General features: G+C 51.9%; 1 protein-coding gene across 3 annotated transcripts in view; it reads right to left on the bottom strand.

Moving 5' to 3' along the window:
• The window catches only part of ZNF281 (zinc finger protein 281), a 136,668-nt gene that overhangs the window by 39,236 nt on the left and 75,867 nt on the right, over positions 1-21,565 (bottom strand). For all 3 annotated transcript variants that reach the window (XM_069634082.1, XM_069634080.1, XM_069634081.1), the window contains one exon: positions 8,154-8,237. In XM_069634082.1, the coding sequence (XP_069490183.1) occupies positions 8,154-8,237 (84 nt within the window). The remainder of the gene's footprint in view (positions 1-8,153; positions 8,238-21,565) is intronic.

The raw sequence follows: 21,565 nt of genomic DNA, 5'->3' as shown, positions 1-21,565 counted from the left end.
CCGCATTGCCCAGAGAGCCCCAGCCCTGTGCAGAGGTAGCTGAAGACTATTGTGGCTTGGAGTAGATCAGAGCTGCGGTGATCACTGAGGCGTGTGGCTGAGGGTGTGCTGACAGCAAGAGGGTGTCAGCCACCATCTGCCTAAACTTGTCGAGGCACTGGTTGGTAGACTGCGTTGAATGGTGTTAAAGCCATCCCTTTTTGGCAAGTGCTGCCACCTCATTTTGCATTGGAATCCCTGTTCTAACGGTGGGGCTTAGAGTGAGGACCTCCGCCAAGACCCCCCGCCTCCAGTCTTTCGACCTCAGGCTGAGGAAGCCCCAAGTATTTGACCAATCCGGGAAGCCTTGGCCAATGAAGGTGTCTGGGTCCTCCTCATCCGTGTCCACCAAGGTGTCCTGTTGGTTAGATGCAGCTGGAGGTGTCCTGTTGGTCAGATGCAGCTGGAGGAGTCCTGGTCACCAGGGCCTTCAGGGTACTGACGGGAGCCGGGGCAGCTGTGGGGCTACCAAGACAGTCAGTGGCATGGGAGCCGGTGTGGTCGGAACTGCCATGGGCAGCTGGGGCTGCATAGGAGCCGGAGGCACTGGAACCATGGGCGGAGCGGCCGTGGGCTCTAGCGGCAGAACTGGAGGGAGCATGACCCCGATCACATCTTTGAGGATAATGCCCATCTGCAGAGACCTCTTGAGGGTTACAAACTTTTCGAAAAACTGGTCTTCAAAGGCCAGTGGAGTGCTTGGAGGCGTGGACATGGGCCGAGACCTAGACACACTCTGCCAGACTGTCTACGGGGTGCACCTGCCCTGCGACAAGGACAGGTGTGCCGTAGGCCATGTGCCTGGTGAAGACCAGTCCCACCTGGAAACTAGCTCCCCTAACTGGTCCCCAAAGGGGGATGGTGTAAGACAAGCCGCCATTTTATCTGGGCCGGCAGCCATCTTGTCGGGCTGCATGCCGCATGCCACATGCCTGCGTCATGGTGCTTGCTGCGCTGGGCCTGGCCTACAAGACTCTTGGCGGTGAAGATTGCGGCCTCAGTACAGGGCTTGGTAGGCGAATTGCCCTCAGCTGTGTCGCCGGTAGTGCTGTGTACAGATGCCCCCCCCCCCCTTAACATTTGTCCAGTGCGATGGCGTAGCCCCTCTGGCGTCAACCCGGTAATAGTACCTTGTGGTCCCTCAGTGCTGCCACCGGTAGGATCTCGCAACCACTCGGCCGGGTGACTGGTAGCTGTACCAGCCTTGGTACCTGCCCTGGTATAAGAACCTGAAAGGTGCATCCCGCTTGTGCGCTTCCTGGGGAAGGAGTCACCTTTGTGCGGTGCGGACGACAACAGTGTCCCTACCTTGGACCTGTACTTGTGCTTGACCTCTGGAGGCAACCTTCCGAAGAGCTCCCGCGACCGACCTAGCCTGTTCATCAGCACATCACACGCCAACAGCCCTTGCAGCCCTGGTCGGGCAAATCCAGCCGAGGCAGAGAGCATGTGTGTCAGACATAGGGAAGAGCCCCTCGGAGGGTGGACACCCGCTGGAACCAACATTCGGCTGGGGAGGAGCGTGGCGCCAGAGGACAGGTATCTAATTAAAGACAAGACGACAAAACACTTCTCTGGTGAAGAGCGTCTGGAATAACGAGGCCAGAGGAGGCGCTTGTGGTGCCCCTAGCATAGTCGGGAGGACTTCCCTAACGGAGTCCTTGAGGATAACCCCCATCCGAGGTGACTTCATGAGCCCGAGGAACCTCTCCAAGAACCCCTCTTCACTGGTCTGAAGAGGTATAGGGGGTACTGACAGGGTAGCCGGGGGCTGCTGGAGCCGCTGCATACCCTGCCCGTATGGGCACAGTGGGAAGCTGTTCTGCGCATAAGGAGGATAGGCTGTTGGCCACGTACCTGGTTGAGGTCAGTCCCACCTCAACACTAGTTCTTTGCCGAACTCCTGGAATGGTGTCGGAGGGTGCCTCTGTCTGGCACGGCAGCCATCTTGTCGAGCTGCCTGCCACGTGCCTGCGACATGTTCGGCTCGCTGGACCCAGCTTCCTCCAGGACTCTTGTATGTGGTCGAGGCCTACACCCTGCTCCTCGGGCCTAGACCCGGTAGGTGTGACCCTAGACCTGGGGGTGGGTCAGTAGAGCTGCATTTAGGTGCCCCCTCGGCCATATTGCCAGAGCCCCCCCGACCATATTGCCGGTACTAGGGCGGAGCCCCTCGGCCATATTGCCGGTACTAGGGCGGAGCCCCTCGGCCATATTGCCGGTACTAGGGCGGAGCCCCTCGGATGACAATCCGGTAAAAACTTTCTGGTCCCTCAACTCTGCCACCGGGAGGATCTGGTGATCCCTCAGCCTGAGGGCCGGTAGCTGAAGCAGCCTCGGTGCACGACTGGTACAAGGAGCTGACATCCCACGTCTCCTTTGCGGGGTGCGATGGACAATAGCAACCCTTCCTTGGGCCTGGCTCGGTGTTTCACAAAGTTCTTGAGGTCTGCCGGAAGAGCTCCCTCCACCTGGCTAGTCTGTTCTTCAGCGCTTTCGATGACAGCGAGCCACACGCTGAACAAGCTTGCCAACCGTGGTCTGGGCCAAGGCAACTTTGGCAGAGGGCGTGGGGGTCTGAAGTTGGGAAGAACCCGTTGCAGGATGGACACCTGCTAAATACTGTGGAAGTCAACATGCGCGGGGAGGAGCGTGGCGACTGAGTACCTGAATGATAAGACGACAACAAAAGAAAAAAGACAAAGTAGTATCCGTGTGTGGAATTGCATGGCCGAAGCAAAAACCAGGCACGCTGGTGAATTCAGCCCGTTCCCCGTCGGTGCAGAAAAGGGGACTGAGGTGTGGCACCGGAGGGCAGCACATGCTCCCAGGGACGCACCCCCATCTGCCTCCAAATTTAAAGGGGAAGAAGGTTTTTCCTGGTGAAAAAGGTTCCGTCTCCTGTCCCTTGAAAGGGACACATGCAGTAGAGAGGAAAGGGGACGGGACATAAGAGTAAGGTGTGTACAAAACTCCAAGTTGCTGCTTTACATATTGACTCGAGGAACATTTGCAATGAATGCTATGGAAGCCCCAGTGCCCCAAGTAGAGTATGCTCTAGGCTTGAAGGGCAGATCTCTCTTGGCAAGAGTGTAGCACAGTGTGATGCAGTTTACGATCCACTTTGAAATGGCTGATTTAGAGACAGGGTCTCCTTCTCTACCAGCTGCCACTGAGACAAAAACTGGTTTGTTTTTCTTAGTGGTTTAGTCTTTTCCAGATAATATATCACTGCTCTCCTCACATCAAGTGTGTGGAGGCATCTTTCTGCCAGGTTAGTGGGGGTTCTGAAAAAAGGTGGTTAATTGGGCATAAGACAAATTTCCTTGACCATATTATCCATAGACCATTCCTCGGAGAGGTTCTGCAGGCTTAATCTGGGCATTGTGCATTATCCAGAGTTGCGAACAAGTCGATCTGAGAAGCCCCAGTCTGCAAAAATCTTGATAACAATGCCTTCGTGCATCACTCCTACGCTACAGGTGGTGGGAAGTCTCTGCTGAGCATGTCCTCCAGAAGATGAGTTCCCGTATAACGTGTTGTGACAGAAGAAACATCTTGTGTTTGAGAGTCCATTTCCATATGTTCCGAGACAGTTTGGATATCCCTGGAGAGTGCATGCCCCCTTGCTTGTTCAGGTAATACATGGCTGTGGTGCTGTCCGTGAGGACTAGGACTTTCTTTCCCTGTAGGTGTGTTTGAAAGGCCTTTGAACACTCCCAGTAATTCAAACAGGTTCTGTGCGCCGTCTGAAGGAGGTGAGCCCCAACTCCCTCCCCCCACCCTGTCAGATGTGTCCATGGTGAGCGACATTCTACTGCAGGGGTGGTGAAGGTTTTCCCCTGCAAGAGGTTCGCCCTTGACCACCACCGCAGAGAACACGAGGGCTGCTGAGACAACCACTAGCTCGTCCCATTTTCCGCTGGCCCGATACCATTGGCTCAAGAGCCACTTCTGCATGGAGCGCATGCACAAACGTGTGTGTGGGACTAGATAAATGCAGGAGGCCATCATCCCCAAAAGTCACATGGCTTTGCATATAGTCACCTCGCAATTGGCTACATAGTGAGGGATCTGGAACAGCATGTTTTGAACCCTCTCAGAAGGCAAGATGAGTCAGTCTTTGGTCTGAATTCGAGCCCCCAGAAATTGTTTGACTTGGCTGGGGTCTAAGCTGGACTTTTTCTCGTTGATCGAGTATCCCAGAATGAAGAGAGAACTGTCTTCTGGGTATTTGATACGCATGTTCCGTACAAATCCCCTGTTATTAGCCAGTCCTCGTGGTAAGGAACGACTGGAGTGTATTGCCGGCGCAGGTGAGCCACTAAAACCACCAGTCCCTTCTTAAACACTCTTGGGGCCGAGGCAATGCCGAAGGGAAGGACCTTTAACTGATTGTGCGTGTCCTCCATCATAAATCTTAGGTACTTTCGGTGCGTCGGCAACATTGACATATGAAAGTATGCATCTTTCATATCCAATGTGGCCATGTAATCGCTGTGTAAACAGGGTTATTAATCCCTGCAACGTTGTCATTCAGAACTTTTGTGGTTTGACAAATGTGTTCGCTGGGCGCAAGTCTAGCACAGGGCACATGGGGAGATCCTTTTTGGGTACAAGGAAATGCACTGAATAAATACCCTTGTTTACCTGATGAATGGGGATGACTTCTATGGCACCCTTTTCTTGAAGGATCTGCACCTCTTGCAGCAGAATCTGCAGGTGTGTTGGCAATAGGTGTCTTGATGTTGGTGGACGGTGGAACTCGATACAGTAACCATGGGCTATGATCTTGAGCACCCACTGGTCTGAAGTGACCCCCCCCCATGCGTGAAGAAAAGATTGTTAAACGTTACCCGCCCACGGAAGCATGGGAGAGCACCCAGACTGGCGCGTAATTTCTGAGCAGAGGCGGGGAGCCTCTAGGACTGGAGTTTCTACCCCTGCCTTTGCCTCTTCGCTGACCCCTCTGTTGGTATGAGTTGTGGAGGACCATGGCGTACCCCGTTCCATACTGGTTATGCGGGGAATGGGAAAAAAAGATTGCCCCTGAAAGGAGCAGCAAGAGTTACCTCCCCGCTGTTGGTAAGGGCAAGCAGTAATTCGATTAAGGGACGAGAGTCGTGCTCTTTTTTTCGCTCTTTATAGGGCATCGTCCACAGCTTTCTCAAACAAATTTGAGTCTTCCACTGGATTGCTGATAAGTGAGGCCTGGGTTTCTGGTTTGAACAGGGTTTTGAGCCAGGTGTGCCTTTTAAGAAGAGTACCCTGGGCCAGGGTCAGCCTCGCTGCCTCCAACATGTTTTTTAGGATGTTATGGGTGACTTGTTTCCCTTCGAAACAACTGCCAGCAGGCGTATCGCAACGGTTCTGGGACTTCCTAGAGACCCTCCTGAAGTAAAATTCCACTGCACATCACTATAACCTGCAAGAAGTTTAGTGTTTAGGAATCCTGGTGGAACATGCTGCTGAGGTGGTGATGAGTTTGCCACGGGTGTACAGCTTTTTGCAATCCTTTTGGGGGGGGGGGGGGGGGGGGGGGGATGTTCCGAAATAGACAATGGCCCCCTTGCCCATTTTCTGGTAGTAACTACTAGGGAGTCTGGAGTGGCGGTACAACAGGTCAGAAAGGGAGGGGCAAAAAAGTTGACAGCCCTTGTAAGTGAAACGGGACAGAAAAGAAGGTGTGATGCACTTGACGGACTTGCAGGTGGTTTTTCCCTTTAGGATGGCCTCCACAAAGTCAATATTTTGTGCTGCCTCCTAAGTGACAATCTGGAAATGTTCTACAGCCCTTTCAGGATTGCATTAAATGCCATTTGATCAATGTGTGAAGTTGGTCTCGGTAGAGGCGGGGTTTGGGGAGGAGGAGGGATCAAAACAAATGGCATCTGGGTTGGTGTTGAAGTGGGTGACGGCCAAGGCGTTTCCTCTGCAGGATGATCTCGGCACCAGTCTGGACATGGGTCAGGTGAATCCTGCCCAAAAGGATCATCTTTTTGGTCATAGGGATCCTCATAGAGCTCTTCAGGTTCCGACTATTCAAAAACCTCTTCCCCTTGAGTCTGGCTGGTGAGCTTTTGTACCTTTGGAAAACTAGGTTAGGAATCCTCCTCCCCAAGTCTTAGGGTTAAAATATTTGTTAGAGAAGTCTACAAACACAGCTTATCCATACAGTTCTCAAACCTTACTCTGGTCCAAGGAGATTAAGGGATGGCTCTGCGGGAGAAAAGGGGTCTCAAGGAGTGGACATGTCAGACAATGTTTTGGCGAGGGGTTGGGACCCATCTGAATACCTTGACGATTATTCGCCGCCTAAATTATGTTAGCAAGACTCTTGCGTAGCTCCAGCAGGTTCGGTAGAGATTGACTGGCCTGTAGGCGTCGTCTAGGTCTTCGGCAACGTTGAAACCTCTGTGGCGGACGTGCTCTTGCATTGGCGCTGGTATGGTTTTTTTTAGCAGAGATGCCCTTATGTGTTGAATGCCCGTACGCCTCCCGAGATGTCTGATGCGGGAAGGGCAGCCGAGCCAGAGGATTAGAAGGCGCCGCCAAGGTTTGACGGGCCTTTTGCAGTCTGTTGCTGAGCATGTAGGGTTGTGTGGTGCGGGTGTGCCCCTGTCGCCGGGATGTAGTCTCCCCATAGCAGTAACAGCGGCCTTCCCGACGGGGACGGGAAACTGGACGGTTCCGCAGGTAAGTCTATGGACTCCACATCGGAGCCATAGCTGCCGTCTGAATCCTCGTCACTCGAGGTGCCTGCGCTAATGGGGGGGGGGGGCAGGGGGAACCACCCTCGGCGTGCTGCATGTCGTAGGCCGCCCAGCGCTCCATCCACTTATGTTTCAGCGTCGGCAAGTTGGCAAGACTTGCAGGATCACTCGTGATCACGAGGCAGACATTTGGTACACTTTCTGTGAGTGTCCTTCCACAGATACTTTCCACTACAGGAAAGAACTTAAAGGGAGTCCTCTCCATAGTAGAGGAGAAGCGCGGCAGCCAGAAAAAAAAAAAAAAGAAGAGGGGAAAAGGAAATGCATTCTTAAAGAATCAAACCCTGGGGCCCCACCCTCCCTACTGTATTAGGCCTGGCTGGAGGGCAGAGACATGCGGTCAACAGCATCAGCCGAAGCACCAGTCGCTGAAAGTCATAGGTGTCCACAGTAGTCGAAGGAAGTCGAAGACTAAATGACCAACTGTCGTGGGACAAAGCAGTTACGTTTTTGCAATATATCTCTTACGAGCTCCGCATACGGCAAACACCTAGCTGGGCGGAACTAAAAAAACAATCCGAGGGAGCTGGGCGGAAAAAAAACAATCGGAGGGACCTCGGCGCGTGAGGGATTTTGAGTACACTACATGTCACGTTAAAGATTGTTACAAGCATGCCCATGTCGACGTCCCCTTTTCGATCCTCGAAAGAAAGGTGCAATACTCCACAATTACCATTAGATGTCAGACTATATGCACAGCATGTGATTCTAAGCAGATAAGCATCAGAAATATATTTTAGTTATACACCATCAATAAAATAGTGAGCAGCACTTTAAAATCAAAGCATAGAAACTAAAACTTTGATATAAAAATCAAGCCTCACATCATGCGGTAAGAAAATAGTTCATCAGCCAATCAAGTTGCAACAGAATGAACATTGTGCTTCAGATGTTTGATACAAGGATGAGCATGGTTTGGACATACAAATAAAACGACTTGCGCCAGTAAGCGCAAGATCAAAACAAATAGTTGTCTGATCAAACCAATCAAGTTACAACACAAATATTGGGCTGCAAATAATAGAATGAGCCACAGCGTAACAGCCAGTGCTACGCTAATCCCTATGCAATCTTGACATTAACAGAGAAAAGGGAAGGAAACCGGCCAGCAGGAAGTCAACAGGGCAAAATGAAATTAACACCATGTTGAACAGTAAAAAGAACACAAGTACAGTGCAAACACAGACCAACTGACCAATAGACAATTAACCAATACATTTAAATATATTGTGTCAGCAGAAAAGTAAAGCCCTAGTACATCAAGGAAACAGTGCTGTTTCAATGATGAATGGGGAAAATAAGCAGCTTTTGGTGCTCAAAAACATAAACGTTGGTACTCACCACTGTGTATCTTCTCATGTCGTTGAAGCAAATATTTCTGAATAAAACTCATGCTACATTGGCTGCACTGAAAAGGCCTTTCACCTAAAAAGAAAATGTACATTAATAGGTAAATGTAATTTCTTAGCCAATCACAATACATCTTCCCAGCGAGGGCTTCGCCCAGTATGTCAAAGAAAAAACCAGGTCACTGCTGCATTAAATGAATGTTATGGGAATATACCAACAAAGCCTGCATACAACAGTCATTCAACTGTAAGAAGCATGACAAACTATTTCAATACAACCTAACCCTGTAGTTACAGTTTTACATTCAGCAAATGGACAAATTATATAGTCAACTTGCAAACTACATTTGCCTTCAACAATAGTTCCAAGTACATTTCAGACTAGTTGCAGGTCACGATCATCCAATTTCTCATGTGGTTCAAGTACAAGGAACCAGACTACAAAAAAGCAAATAAAGTAGATTGCCCTTGAATGGTCCTTTATTTGGCCATCTAAAAATTTGATTGGCTTGGTCAGTGAGGGTAGATAAAGGTTTAAATACTGTCAGACCATAGTGTTGTGAGAATGGCACTGAAGATGCTGGTAATTCAGAAATGAAGATTACCCAAAGCATATTAAATCACAGGCATGGCAGGATGCAGAGGAACAAAAGCAGGGATCTTAAAATACGAACATAAAACTAAGAGTTAAGCAGTACATGCAAGTATGATTGGAATAAAGATGCTTTGAGACTGCCGACTGTGCAATCAAATGTATATGGAGGCAAGATTGTATGCAGTACCCTTTGGGTGCACTACAACAACCCTGACCTCCTGGCAATAAGAACCCAACCTTTGGTTCAAGTCTGTACCTACACAGGTTGGTAGCGTGCTGAGCAGCCAGGCTTAACTCAAGAGGGGTCACTGTGAGCTGTAGGGGAGTTACACAGAGATACAGTGACAAGTATTCAAATAAACACTTACAAACAAGGTTTCTTGCCTAAACAATTAATTGAACAGTCAGCTAGAGTTTAGCCTTCTTCAGAAGGGGGCAATATCACAATAACACTGAAATACACTTCAAAACTACACTCTTAATATTTCCAAATCAGCAAGTACCCATTTGGAATGGCCCACAGACACTACCTACACCCTCAGGTGACTTCAATAGTTAGGGTGCTGGGGACATTAATATATCACTGTTGCATTTAGAATCAGATTTAGAAGTATGAAAAAGGTTATTAGAACAAGACATCACACACATATTCTGAAGCAGGTAAGTACTTTTGGTAACCCCCCAATGCACAGCTAGTTAATCCCTTCCGGGAGGGAAGAACACATATGCAGAGGAGAAAAGTCTAATTTAGGGAGCCAAGCCAGCCAATGGTAACTTAGCAAAAGTCAAGGTGAACTGAAGCACTTCAGTTAAAGTCTTGCACAATGTTTTAGAAGTCTTTGTAGAAAAGAAGCAAACAGATCGATCTGGGGACTGCCCCATTTGATAAAAGGCTGTTCACTTGATCCTGCCGAAGCTCCCACTCGTGGCAAGAGCGCAGCTCCCTGGAGAGTCAGTGACTGTTCTTCACTCCTGCCAGGTGAAACAGAATGAGGAACATCCCCTGGGTGATGGCCCAGTGCCTATCTGGAGAGTGCTGGGGCTCCTGGGCCTCCATTTTCTGGATGTAAAACGTTGCGGTGGCATCGTCCGTGAAGACCCTTCACCACTTGCCATTGAGGGACAGCAGAAACGACTTGAGGACCCAAAACGCCACCCGTAGTTCCAAAACAATGTGCAGAGCACAGGCCTCTGGAGTGAAGACGTCCAGTGTGGGCTACCGATCCTTCCAGGGAAGTGTCCATCGTGACTGTCTCCTGGTACGGAGGGGGCTCTGCAAATCCTTACCTCCGGTGATACTGATGCGCACGCCCCGCCACTTGATGGAACTCCTCGGCAATCGTGATCAGGTTCTGGAAGCCTTCGGACACCTGGATCCAACGAGTCGACGAACTCCTGTAGAGGGCGCATCTGCACCCCGCAGAGCAGAATATACGCATGACAACATCATGCTGAATAGAGACTTCATTGTTCACTGTGGTGACCAACAGTGCCAACAGCCACTGCACTTTGCCTAAAATGGCCGATAAGGAACAAGTTACTTACCTGTAACTGTTCTCCAGCATGGGTCTGGCATGGATTCACATGCTCATGAATATTCCCCGTCGTCAGGCTGGGAATCCTCGGTAAAGAAAAAAAATCAGTATCAGTTTCGTTTCTGATCTGTCTTTAGTAGTAGTAACCAATCACTGATCTCTACGTCATACTGACCACAGCCAATGACTGCCCTCTACCTAAGCCCCGCCTCTGGCAGCCATCTTCAGATTTGGTAGCACGTGAAGTGGCATTATGACCAAGTGAAGAGCCGCAGAGGGGTAGGCGGGAGGGTTCGCATGTGAATCCATGCCAGACCCATGCTGGAGAACAACAGTTACAGGTAAGTAACTTGTTCCTTCTCCAGCATGGGATCTGGCATGGATTCACATGCTCATGAAGAATACATAGCAGTACACATGCACAACCACGGAGGTGGCAAAGGCTCAACATTAAGCATTACATCAAACTCAACATTAAGCAATTCTTACCTCCTCACCAGGCTCATCTTAGACGAACAGATTGCGCAGCACTGCTTGGCCGACCCTGGACTCCTCCCTGGAATCCCGATCGACGCAGTAGAATTTCGTGAAGGTGTGCGTCGACCTCCACGTAGCAGCCCTGCAGATGTCCAGCAAGGGCACACCAGATAGGAACGCCGTGGTAGCTGCAATCGCTCTGGTGGAATGGGCACTCAGACGGCCAGGCAGCGGTCGGTTTGCCAACCGATGACAGTACATGATACAGCCGGAGAGCCATCTGGAAATGGAGGCCTTTGAGAGAGCCTTCCCCTGATTGACAGGTCCAAAGTTCACAAAAAGTTGTGACGTCTTCCGAAAACACTTCATGCGGTCCACGTAAAACTTCAGCGCTCTAGCCACATCCAGCGAGTGCAAAGTCCTTTCGGCCGGCGACGAAGGTGACGGGAAGAAAACAGGCAACACCAAGGGTTTGTTTAGGTGGAAGTCCGACGGCACCTTGGGCATGAAGGAGGGGTGCATCCTGAGCACTACCCTCGTGTCGTGAAAAGTCAAGTACAGGGGCTTGCAGGAAAGGGCCTGGATCTCTCCCACTCTTCGTGCGGAGGTGATGGCCACAAGAAACGCTGTTTTCCACGACAAGAACTTCAACGGAGCCGAGTGCAGAGGCTCGAACGGAGGTCCCATGAGCTTGGTCAGCACCACGCTGAGCTCCCACGCCGGGGCCGGAGCCTTCACCGGCGGGAACGATCTGAACAGTCCCTTCATGATTTCTTTCACCAGACGATGAGACCACAAAGATGTCCGCCCCGTGGTTCTGGTGTATCGGGAGATCGCAGCAAGATGAATCTTGATGGACGTGTGCGCCAGCCCAGCCTTGGCCAGCGTCAGAAGGTACGGCAGTACCTGGGAAGCCGTAATCCGTAGAGGGTTAATCTTCTGTGTGTGGCACCAGACAGAGAACCTCTTCCATTTGTGTCCATAGCATTTAAGAGTTGAGGACGCCCTGGCCTTTGCAAGAACCTCTCTGCAGTCGGCCGGTATTTCGTATCCTCCAAACTCTAACGCTGCAGGAGCCAGGCCTGCAAGTTCAGCGACTTCGGGTCGTGATGGAGGATGGCGCCTCCTTCCCTGGAGAGAAGATCCGCGTCCGCTGGCAGCTTGATTGACGGGGACGCTGACAAGTCCAGAAGGTCCGGGAACCATATCTGCCTCGGCCACGCAGGTGCGACGAGGATCATCCTGCACCGTGACCTCTTGAGCTGGTTGATGAGCCAGATCAGCAATGGCAATGGAGGGAAACAGGCTCTCCCAGGGGAACGAGAAAGCATCGCCCATGCTCCTCGGCTGGGGAAACCTGCTGGCGAACCTCCGGCACTTGGAGTTTGTCGCCGTCGCAAACAGATTGATCTGGGGAGTGCCCCACCGTCGGAAGAGGCAGTCCACTAGATCCTGTCGTAGTTCCCACTCGTGGCACGAGCGCAGCTCTCTGCTGAGCGAGTCGGCGATGGTGTTTTTTATCCCTGCCAGATGAAACGGCACCAGAAACATCCGTTGGGCGACGGCCCAATGCCACAGATCCTGCGCCTCCTTGGACAGGGCTGGGGATCTGGTACTGCCTTGCTTCCTGATGTAGAACATGGTGGTGGTGTTGTCGGTGAAGATCCTCACCACCTTGCCCTTGAGGGAAGAAAGGACCCGAGGGCCCAAAACACTGCATGGAGCTCCAGGACGTTGATATGGAGGGACTTCTCCGTCGGAAGCCAAAGGCCTCTCGCGTGCAGATTTTCGGTGTGCGCTCCCCGCCCTTCCAGGGAGGTATCCGCGGTCACTGTCTCCTGGTGGCTGGGGGTCTGGAAGTCCATGCCCGCCGTCAGGTGCGTGCGGGTGCCCCACCACCGGATCGCTCGTCGGAAACTCTCGTCGAGTGTGATCCTTTCCTCGAAGCTGCCCGTCGTCTGGATCCAGCACGCGTCCAGGAATTCCTGCCACGGGCGCATCCGGAGCCTGCACAGGCGGATGAGATAAATGCAAGAAGACATTCCGAGGAGGGACTTGATGGACCTCACCCTGGCCGCGTCCGCAACCAGCATCCGCTGCACCTTGCCCAAGATGGCCCTCGTCCTTTCCTCCGACGGAGAGGCCAGAAGCGACACTGTCGAGCTTTGCTCCCAGCAACAGAGCGTCTTGTGCGGGCACAAGGTGGGACTTGGCGTAGTTTATGGAGAATCCCAGGTCCGTGAGTAGTTGGACGGTCCTTGTCGTGTGCTCCACGGCGAGCTCCTTCGTCTTTGCGCGGATGAGCCAGTCGTCCAGGTAGGGGTAGACGTGGATCCCCTCTCGGCGCAGCTGCGCCGCCACCGGTGCGAGGCACTTGGTGAACACCCTGGGTGCCGACCTCAATCCGAAGGGAAGGGCTCTGAACTGGTAGCGACGCCCTTGGACCACGAACCTGAGAAACTTTCGGTGTCCCTTTAGGATGGGAATATGGAAGTAGGCATCCTCCAAATCCAACGACGACAGGAAATCGCCCTCCTCCAGTTGACCCAGGACGTGTTGGAGGGTGACCATCCGGAACTTCTGTGCCTTGATGAATTTGTTCGTCGTAGGTCCAGGATGGGACGCCATCCTCCTGTCTTCTTCTTCACGAGGAAGTATCTTGAGTAACTCCGGAGCCCCGAAGCCTCTGTGATGAGCTCGATGGCGCCCTTCTTGAGCATCGCCTTTACCTCCAAGAGAAGTTGAGGGACGTGATGTTCTTTCCTGGCCACAGGGGGGACGCACGGGCACCTCTTTAGAAACTCGAGCTCGTGACCCTGAGCTAGGGCGTCCAGCACCAAACGGTCGGTGGAGATGGACTCCCACACGCTGACGAAGCTCGCCAGCCGGACTCCCACCGGGGTGCTTCGGTGGGGGCCCGACCCCACGGCCGGTTCAGTCCTGCTTCGACGAGGCTTTGCCGCCTTGTCCTCCTTTGCGACGATTGGGGGGTCCGCCTGACTTGCTTCGTCCCCTGTAAGCTTCCTGCGACGACGAACGGGCCGCTTGACGGTAGGTGGAAAATCCGCCGCTGGAACCTTTGGAGGTACCCTGTTTGCCTCCGCCGCTCCGAAAGGGCGGCCGCCGTTGTTGGAGAACCCCAAGAGCCCGGGCCGTCTCCGCCTTGATGGCTTGAAGGGAATTGTCCACTGTTTTCCCAAACAGGTTGTTTCCATCGAACGGCATGTCCAAGACTCTGGTCTGCACGTCCTGACGGAAGTCAGTAGCCTTGAGCCATCCACGCCGCCTAAGGCACACGCCGTTGCCCAACTGGCGAAATCCAGTGTCAGCGATGTCCGTCGCAATCGTAATGGCATGGTCCGACGCCACCTCTCCTTCCTGCAAGATCTCTAGGGCTTCCGCCCTCTTGTCGTCTGGTAGGAAGTCCAGCAGGGGGGCCAGTTTGTACCACAACTCCCTGTCGTAGCGGGCTATGATAGCCAAGGCGTTGGCCGCCTTAATCGTCGTCGCCGACGAGATGACTCTGCGTCCCATCGTGTCTAATTTCTTTCCCTCGCCGTCCGGCGGGGAGGTTGATGTAGAGGCCGCGCCCCCCCCCCCCCCCGCTTTCTTCCTGGCCGCCGCGGAGACGACCGGGGTCTGCTGTGCCCGAAGGCACAAGGGGGCCGCGTCCGGGACCCAGTACTTCTTCTCGTAACGATCCCTTCTAGCCGGCGTCGTGGATGGGTTCTTGAGGAGGGCGAGGCCCTCATCCCAAATATCGTCTAGTACAGGTACAGCGAGGACCGTCTTCCTCTTGGTCTCGCGCCGTTGATAAAGGAAACCTTCCTTCTCTTCCGGGCAGAGCTGGAAAAGCTCGGATGCCCTGGGGATCATGGAGTAAAATGATCCAATCTCGTCAGGCAGGGAAGCCCGGGTGGGAGGTGACGACGGGAGATCCTTGTCGTAAACCTAGTCGTCTGTACCCGTCGCGGCCGTGTCAGTCCCCGTATCATCCCCACGTGTCGTGGACAGGGAGGAGGGCTGAACAGGGCGCAATGGCTGAAAAGGAAGTGGAGGGTGAATCCTTCTCTTAGGGGGAGGGCTCCCAGAAGGGCCTGGCTCTGGGTCCCCCGTCGGGAGCGGTTCCTCCGTTGGTGGCAACGGCAGTCTCGTCCTTATCTCCGAGCATAAGGACTGTATAGCCAACAAAATGGCCGCCGAGTTGTCTTGCGGCACTGGTTGAGGGAGATCCGACGGGCGATCAGGAGCCCCGTCGGCATCCTCAACGCCCTCGTCGTCTTCCACGTCGGGGTCCCTCCCGACAGGATGGCCTTCTTCCACACCAGAGCCGTGGCCTAAGACTTCGATCAGCTCCTCCTCAGAGGCTGTGGCCGAGTCCACGACGACCTCCTGCCCCCCCTTTTTCTTCTCCGGAGGTTTCACGGGGGTCCTGTCGATGGGCACGAAAGAGGACTCCCTCCGCGGTGGCAGGGAGATTCTGGGCCCCGGGGTCGCCACCACTGGTGTAGCCAGGGCTGCCGCGACTGTCTCGAAAGAGGCCTTGGCCGGATGGATCAAGGCTTTCACCACCTTAGGTGCGCTCACCGCCTTGGGGGGAGGGTCACCACCTCGCTCCCCCTCCGATGGGGCCTTAGGGCACGACCGGGTTCTCTCCAGGAGTTTCGCCAGGTGCTCAGCCTTCCTCTTACCCGAGCCAGAGCGTTGGCTCGTGGTTGATGGCGCCGGGGCCCTGCCTGGCGCCCGTAGAGCCCGACCGTTCGGCGCTCCCGGTGCCAGCGGACTCGCGGTGCTTGGCCTTCTGTTGGACCCCCGTCGCCGGGGCGCCCTCAAAGGTCTTAGAAGACCGCTCGGACTTCTTCTCGCCCGACGGGCTCTTTCCTTCCAGCCAGTTGGCGAGACATTGATGGTGGTCCTTCATGGTCCGCTCCGACATATTGCCGCAAAACGCACAGTCCTTCTCCACGTGCGTCTTGTCCTCATGTGGGCAGTAAAGGCAAAGGGAGTGTTCGTCCTCCTTAAAGACATTCTGAAGCTGGCATCCAGGGCAGACCCTGAACAGCTTTCCGGGCGTCGAGCTTCCCTTCTCCTGGGCCATGTTGGAGATGGGCCTGAGAAACTTCTGGAGTCCTCCAAAAGCGTGGCTCGACGAAATCTTCACCCTTGAGGGGCGTAGACGAATCTGACACGGGTCCCCGTTGATCGGATGAAGAAACGGTGGAGCTTCAGGCTCTTTTGACCGAAAAGAGAAATTATTCTGAGAAAAAAACTTGAAAAATAGCACTAACGCTCGAGAGCAATAGCTCAGTGATTGGTTACTACTACGAAAGACAGATCAGAAACGAAAAGGATACTGATTTTTCTTTACCGAGGATTCCCAGCCTGACGACGATGAGCATGTGAATCCATGCCAGACCCCATGCTGGAGAACCTCTTCTCCAACGGTGTTACGCTCACCTGGTCTCCGCGGGGCGTTGGAGCTTGGTTGGAGCCATCCCTTGACCTGGATCCTCGAAATCATCTTCCCCTTCAGAGTGGTTGGACCTGCGGCTCAGGAGATGGGTGTGGCCCCTGCATGAAGATGAGAGGCAATGAGAATGGAGTGGGGATATTGTGACTTCCCCCCAGTCCTTTCGTGCCAGAATATGGTGGGCAAGCACTTTCCCATAAAAGCTCACCTGTAGTTGTATGATGTTGAGCTATCCGTCCTGCTTTTCCTAGCAGGGGTGCGTAGAACGGACCAAGTTACTTCACTTGCCCAAGGGAGTGTTGATCCAGACTAGCTGCGACCAATCCACTAATAGTAGTTCTTGCAATGTCTCATTCCACTTCCATAGGTACAGGGAAGTGAATCTGGATCGAAGAGAGTCCGGAAGACTTTAGAGGCCGATGGAGTTTCAACAGTGCCAGGTAAGTTGGTCTTTATAAGGGAACTTTAGTCTCTTGTATAATGCGGCCGTACAAAATGCATACGAGTTCTAACCTGTTTTGTTCTCATTTCCTCATAGGTGCAGGCTGACGAAGAATTGTGGGTTCTCGAAGATTTGCGGTCGTAGGAGGACGCCTCCGACCGTAAAGGAATGCAGGTAAGAAGAAGAGTCCAGCATAGGCCGCAACGATGTAGCGGCTGGCAACAGGTAAGATGCGCGCTCAGCTATGTAGAGGCTGGTAGCAGGTAGGTTGCGCGTCCAGAGATGGAGCGGCTGACAGCAGGTAAGACGTCCGAAGCGATGGAATAGTTGGAGTGAAGATGCTCGCGGTGATGTGGCGGTAGACTGCAGGTAAGAAGAGTTCTCAGGAGTATCTTCAAGATAAGGCTGTTGAAATCCAGTGAGGCACAGGTAAGCACAGCGAAGAGCGTTATGCTGTTTGGAAGCAGAATAACGCGAAGCGAGGGCACGTGGATGGGCTGGCCTTATATAGGCTGGTTCAGGCCCCTCCCATTAGCTCCGACTACAAACTCCACCTTGCCCTTCTGGACAGTAGCACGTGCCTTCCAGTTCTGTTCCATGGCCATGCCCGGCCCAGCTGCACACGCCCTTGGCCTAGTGTGCGCAGAGCACACTTTAAAATGAGCCTGGCGCCACAGGCGCCAGGACTGGGTCCAATGGGACCCTGGGGAAGAGGAAGGACTGGTCCCTTGACTAGTGGCCATGAAAGACGGGGACGCCATGAAGAACACGGTTGAGCCTGGATCCCAGGAACAGCGCGTCCTGTGATGGAGTCAAGCAGGACTTCAGGCAGACTGTCTTCGCTGTACGGTCGACGGTGATGTCCCTTGATCTCGCGCGGATGAGCCAGTCGTCCAGGTAAGGGTACACGTGGATCCCTTGCAGTCGTAGATGGGCCGCCACCGGAGACAGGCACTTGAAGACGCTGGGTGCCAACTTCAGACTGAAAGGCCTTGAACCAGTAATGCTTCCCTTGAACGACGAAGCACGGAAACCTGCAGTGTCCTTTGTGTATGGGGCTGTGCAAGTAGGCATCCTCTAGATCCAACGACAGAAAGTCTCCCTCCTACAGCTGGCCGAGCATGTGCTGCAGCGTGACCATCCAGAACTTCTGGGACTTTGTGTAGTTGTAGGTCGAGAATCGGCCTCCATCCCCCGGTCCTCCTCCTTACGAGAAAGTACCTCGAGTAAACTCAGAGCCCTCGAGTCACTTTGGAACCAGCTCTATTGCCACTTTACTTAACATGGCTGAATTTCCAGCAGCAGCTGAGGGATGCGTTCCCATCAGGTGGAATTAGAGGACACTATCTGTTGAAACTCTAAGGTGTATGCGTGAGTGAGCGCATCCACCACCCATCGGATGGTGGAGATGGTCCCCCACATGCTGACGAAGTTCACCAGCCGGCATCCCACCGGGGTGCAGCGGTGGGGGCCCGACGTCCTGGCCAGTCGTCCTGCTTGGCGGTCAGCGCGCTACACTGGGATCCTTGATGACGGTGCCCACCTCCACAGGCCTTGGAGCAACCCCCGTTGGCTTCCTGGATCGAGGATCGGAAGGGTTGGCGGTAAAAGGATGACCCCACCACCGAAACCATTAGAAGACTTGTTAGACTTTCTTCGAGGAACGAAAGGAGGCCCGTCTTTTTGCTCAAGGCACAGGCTGTCTCCGTGTCATCCTTGATGGCCTGGAGGAATATCGACTGTCTTCCCGAACATGTTGTCTCCGTCGAACGCTATGTCCTGGACCCTCGTCTGGACCGCTGTCCTGAAGTTGGTGGCCTTAAGCCGCAAAGGCAAATCCTGTTGCCCATCTGGCGGAAACCCGTGCCACTGATGGTGTGGGCCGACGCTATCTCCAAAGCCTCGACTCAATTGTCATCTGGGAGGAAATTCAGGAGCGGAGTAATCTTGTACCAAAGCTACGTTCCCTATCTGGCCACGATTGCTAAGGCGTTGGCCGCTTTCAACATTGTCACCGCCGAGTATATTACCTTTCTACCCATGGAATCCAATTTCTTCCCCTTGTTGTCTGGGGTACAGATGAAGACGATGATTAACTCAACTTCTGTCTAGCGACAGTTGTGACTGAAGACACTTGGGCACAGACTCCGACACCTTGTACCTTTTTTCAAGCCGGTTTCTCTTCGCTGAAGCAGGATTCAGCAGTACACGCCCCTCATTCCCGGTGTCGACCAGGAGTGCTACTGACAGGATAGTCTTCCTCTTCACCTCCAGGCATCGGTACAGGAAGCCTCTGGAGTGAGCTGGAAAAGCTCCGACGCCAGGGAAATCATGGAATGAAAAGCTCCCACCTCGCCGCCAGACAAGTCATATTGTGACCATGGTTACCTGTGATATGGCCGTCACCCGATTAGCGCAACTTGGCTCACACATGAACACCATAACTAGAATAGCAGTAAGAATACACTAGTAAATGCTAAAGTACAGTTTAGATATAGATTGAGACATTTGGTTCAGGAGATGCATAGAACACTTGCGTATGCCATGAAGACATGACGCAGCAAGTTGCAGGTCATAGTTAACTTGGACGCCAGCAACGCTGCTACCGGCCTCCATACCGGATAGGTCCCCTGGGGACCGGACATTGCACTGTAAGTCTCAGTCTTACTTACATCAGTATTGAATCTATTTTTTCTCTGTAGCTGGACTATTACTAGCCCCTAGTATATATTACAGGTCGGCAGCATTTGAAACATTGCCTGCGATGAACATAACGAAACGCTCACCGAGCACGATGGAGGACAGACCGCGAATACTGCTGTATCATGGAGCCCTTTTAACCATTTGGGACTACATTTGTAATATTGCAACCCAGTAAAATTCAGTGTTTCTGTACGACAGAATGGAGGCTCTTAGAATCTAGGCTGAAGAGCTGGAAGCCCTTGGCTTTCTCCTCCTGATATAATAACCACTCACAAGGTAATCGATGCGAGATTATTCCCACAGCAGATATACACTATTACTTCATCCTTCACTATGGAAGTTTGCCATTTAGGAATCGTTTAAATTTCTGAAGTTTGGACGACTAACGGAAGAACATACATTATATGGTGTTAAACTGGGACACCTCTTTACGGCACTTGGCTGATATCTTGATACAAAAGGTGATTTAACAGGCTTTGGATGACTTGCACTATTATTTATGGAACTTCTGAGTACTTGACGTACTGACATTAGCAACAGCACGTTGAAATAATGTTTCCCTTCTTTTGAAACAGTTTTAAATTCTGTATACAAGAACCCCTGATGAAGAGCGTTTACACTCAAAATGCGTTGGGTATGTAGTGTAATACATAGCGCCTTGAAGTTGATAGCAACTCACTGAATGTGATGGCATTTTGTTACCAGCCATAATGTGGCATACACATACAGCCAGTCCTTTGTTGTCATTATGACAGGTAAATATGCGGCTGGAGGCATGCAAGGTATTGAATTCATAATGCAGCCAAAGCCCAATATAAAACTACAGAGTAAAAGTGCATCATTTTTTTCCCTTTCTCCCCTCATGCATATAGGACTACATTATTGAATATTTATATAACTGACTGATTTAATTAACAAGTACTAATCTCTAATGATAACTCATTAACATTATAATGTAGTCCCATGTACAAAGTGAGGTGAAAATACATATTTTGAAATTCGTTTTTAAACGTGCACTGGATTTTTCTCTTGCTGAAACAATGCAGAAAGCAGGAAGGCAGCAGGAAATGGAAAAAGATAATTATAATCTGGAGCTACCATTGTTTGGGACATGAGGGTGTTAACAGAACACATTTTCTGCTAATATGATTGGAAGGAAGGGTATCTGCAGTTGCGCCACGTAGGCAGAATGGGACGGTGCAGAGTTTTGCTGGGAAAAGTCTGACAGAGGGAGAGGCAGTTCGCTTTTGTTGGGCTCGAGACACAGATGATCTTGGTGTCTTTCGCTGTGCATATCAGACACTGAGATTACAAAGGCAACCCCTGCCAACTTGGCCCGCTCTTCTGAAGGTCGTTGGAGGAGGAAACCACAAATCTTTTGGTAAGCAGCCAAAGTTAAGTGAGGGGGTCGCTGTGTACTTGTATTTGTATTTATTTGTATGTATTTATTTATTTATATTGCGCACCTTGCCCAGAGGCTTGCGGGCGCATGTTTAGGAGGAAGTTACAAGTTACAGAAAGGAGGTTACAGGTTGCAGAAGGGGTGATACAGTATACCGTTACAGGTGATATTAACATAGATAGTAACAACATAGTAGCAGCACCCAGTTACAGGAGAAGGGTACAAACTGAGAGCAGTTACAGGTAGCAAGATAAGTATACATCAGATCCGTTTAAATTACAGCAGAATCGCTAGGCAGGCGAACCTAGATGCGTTAGGCAAATGAGAGAGCCGGAGTGACAATGTGCAGACAGCCGTGCAGAAACAAGCACTAGCCGCTGAAGGATGCAGGGGTGGAAGGTGAGGTATCTTGTTCTCGTAGCCAAAGTTTCTCGTAGCCAAAGTTTCGTGTGAATGAACAGTAGCAATCTAAAATGTCATGTAGGCAGAGTAGCTAAAAGAAATCTCCTGCAGTTAGTTTGTCATATGATAATGTTGCAAAGTGAATATTGCTCTGTCCCTGTATTGTTTCTTTTCTTGTTTTCTATTACAGAAAATAATGCGATGTACATGGTAAGATATTGATTTGAATTGCAATTGTTTGTAATACACACAATATAAAAGCAGAAAGTGTAGAGAGAGTTTTTGTTCTCTTTTCTTGGTGCATTTGGAATAGCATTTCTAACACTGGGAAGATTTTTTTTTTGGTAGTACATTTGTCATTCCCCCCCCCCCCCCATG

The sequence above is a fragment of the Ambystoma mexicanum genome, chromosome 13 (genome assembly GCF_040938575.1).
Source record: "Ambystoma mexicanum isolate Mex_15411 chromosome 13, UKY_AmexF1_1, whole genome shotgun sequence".
Classification (NCBI taxonomy): Eukaryota; Metazoa; Chordata; class Amphibia; order Caudata; family Ambystomatidae; genus Ambystoma; species Ambystoma mexicanum.
This window is presented reverse-complemented; position numbering and strand designations above follow the sequence as displayed.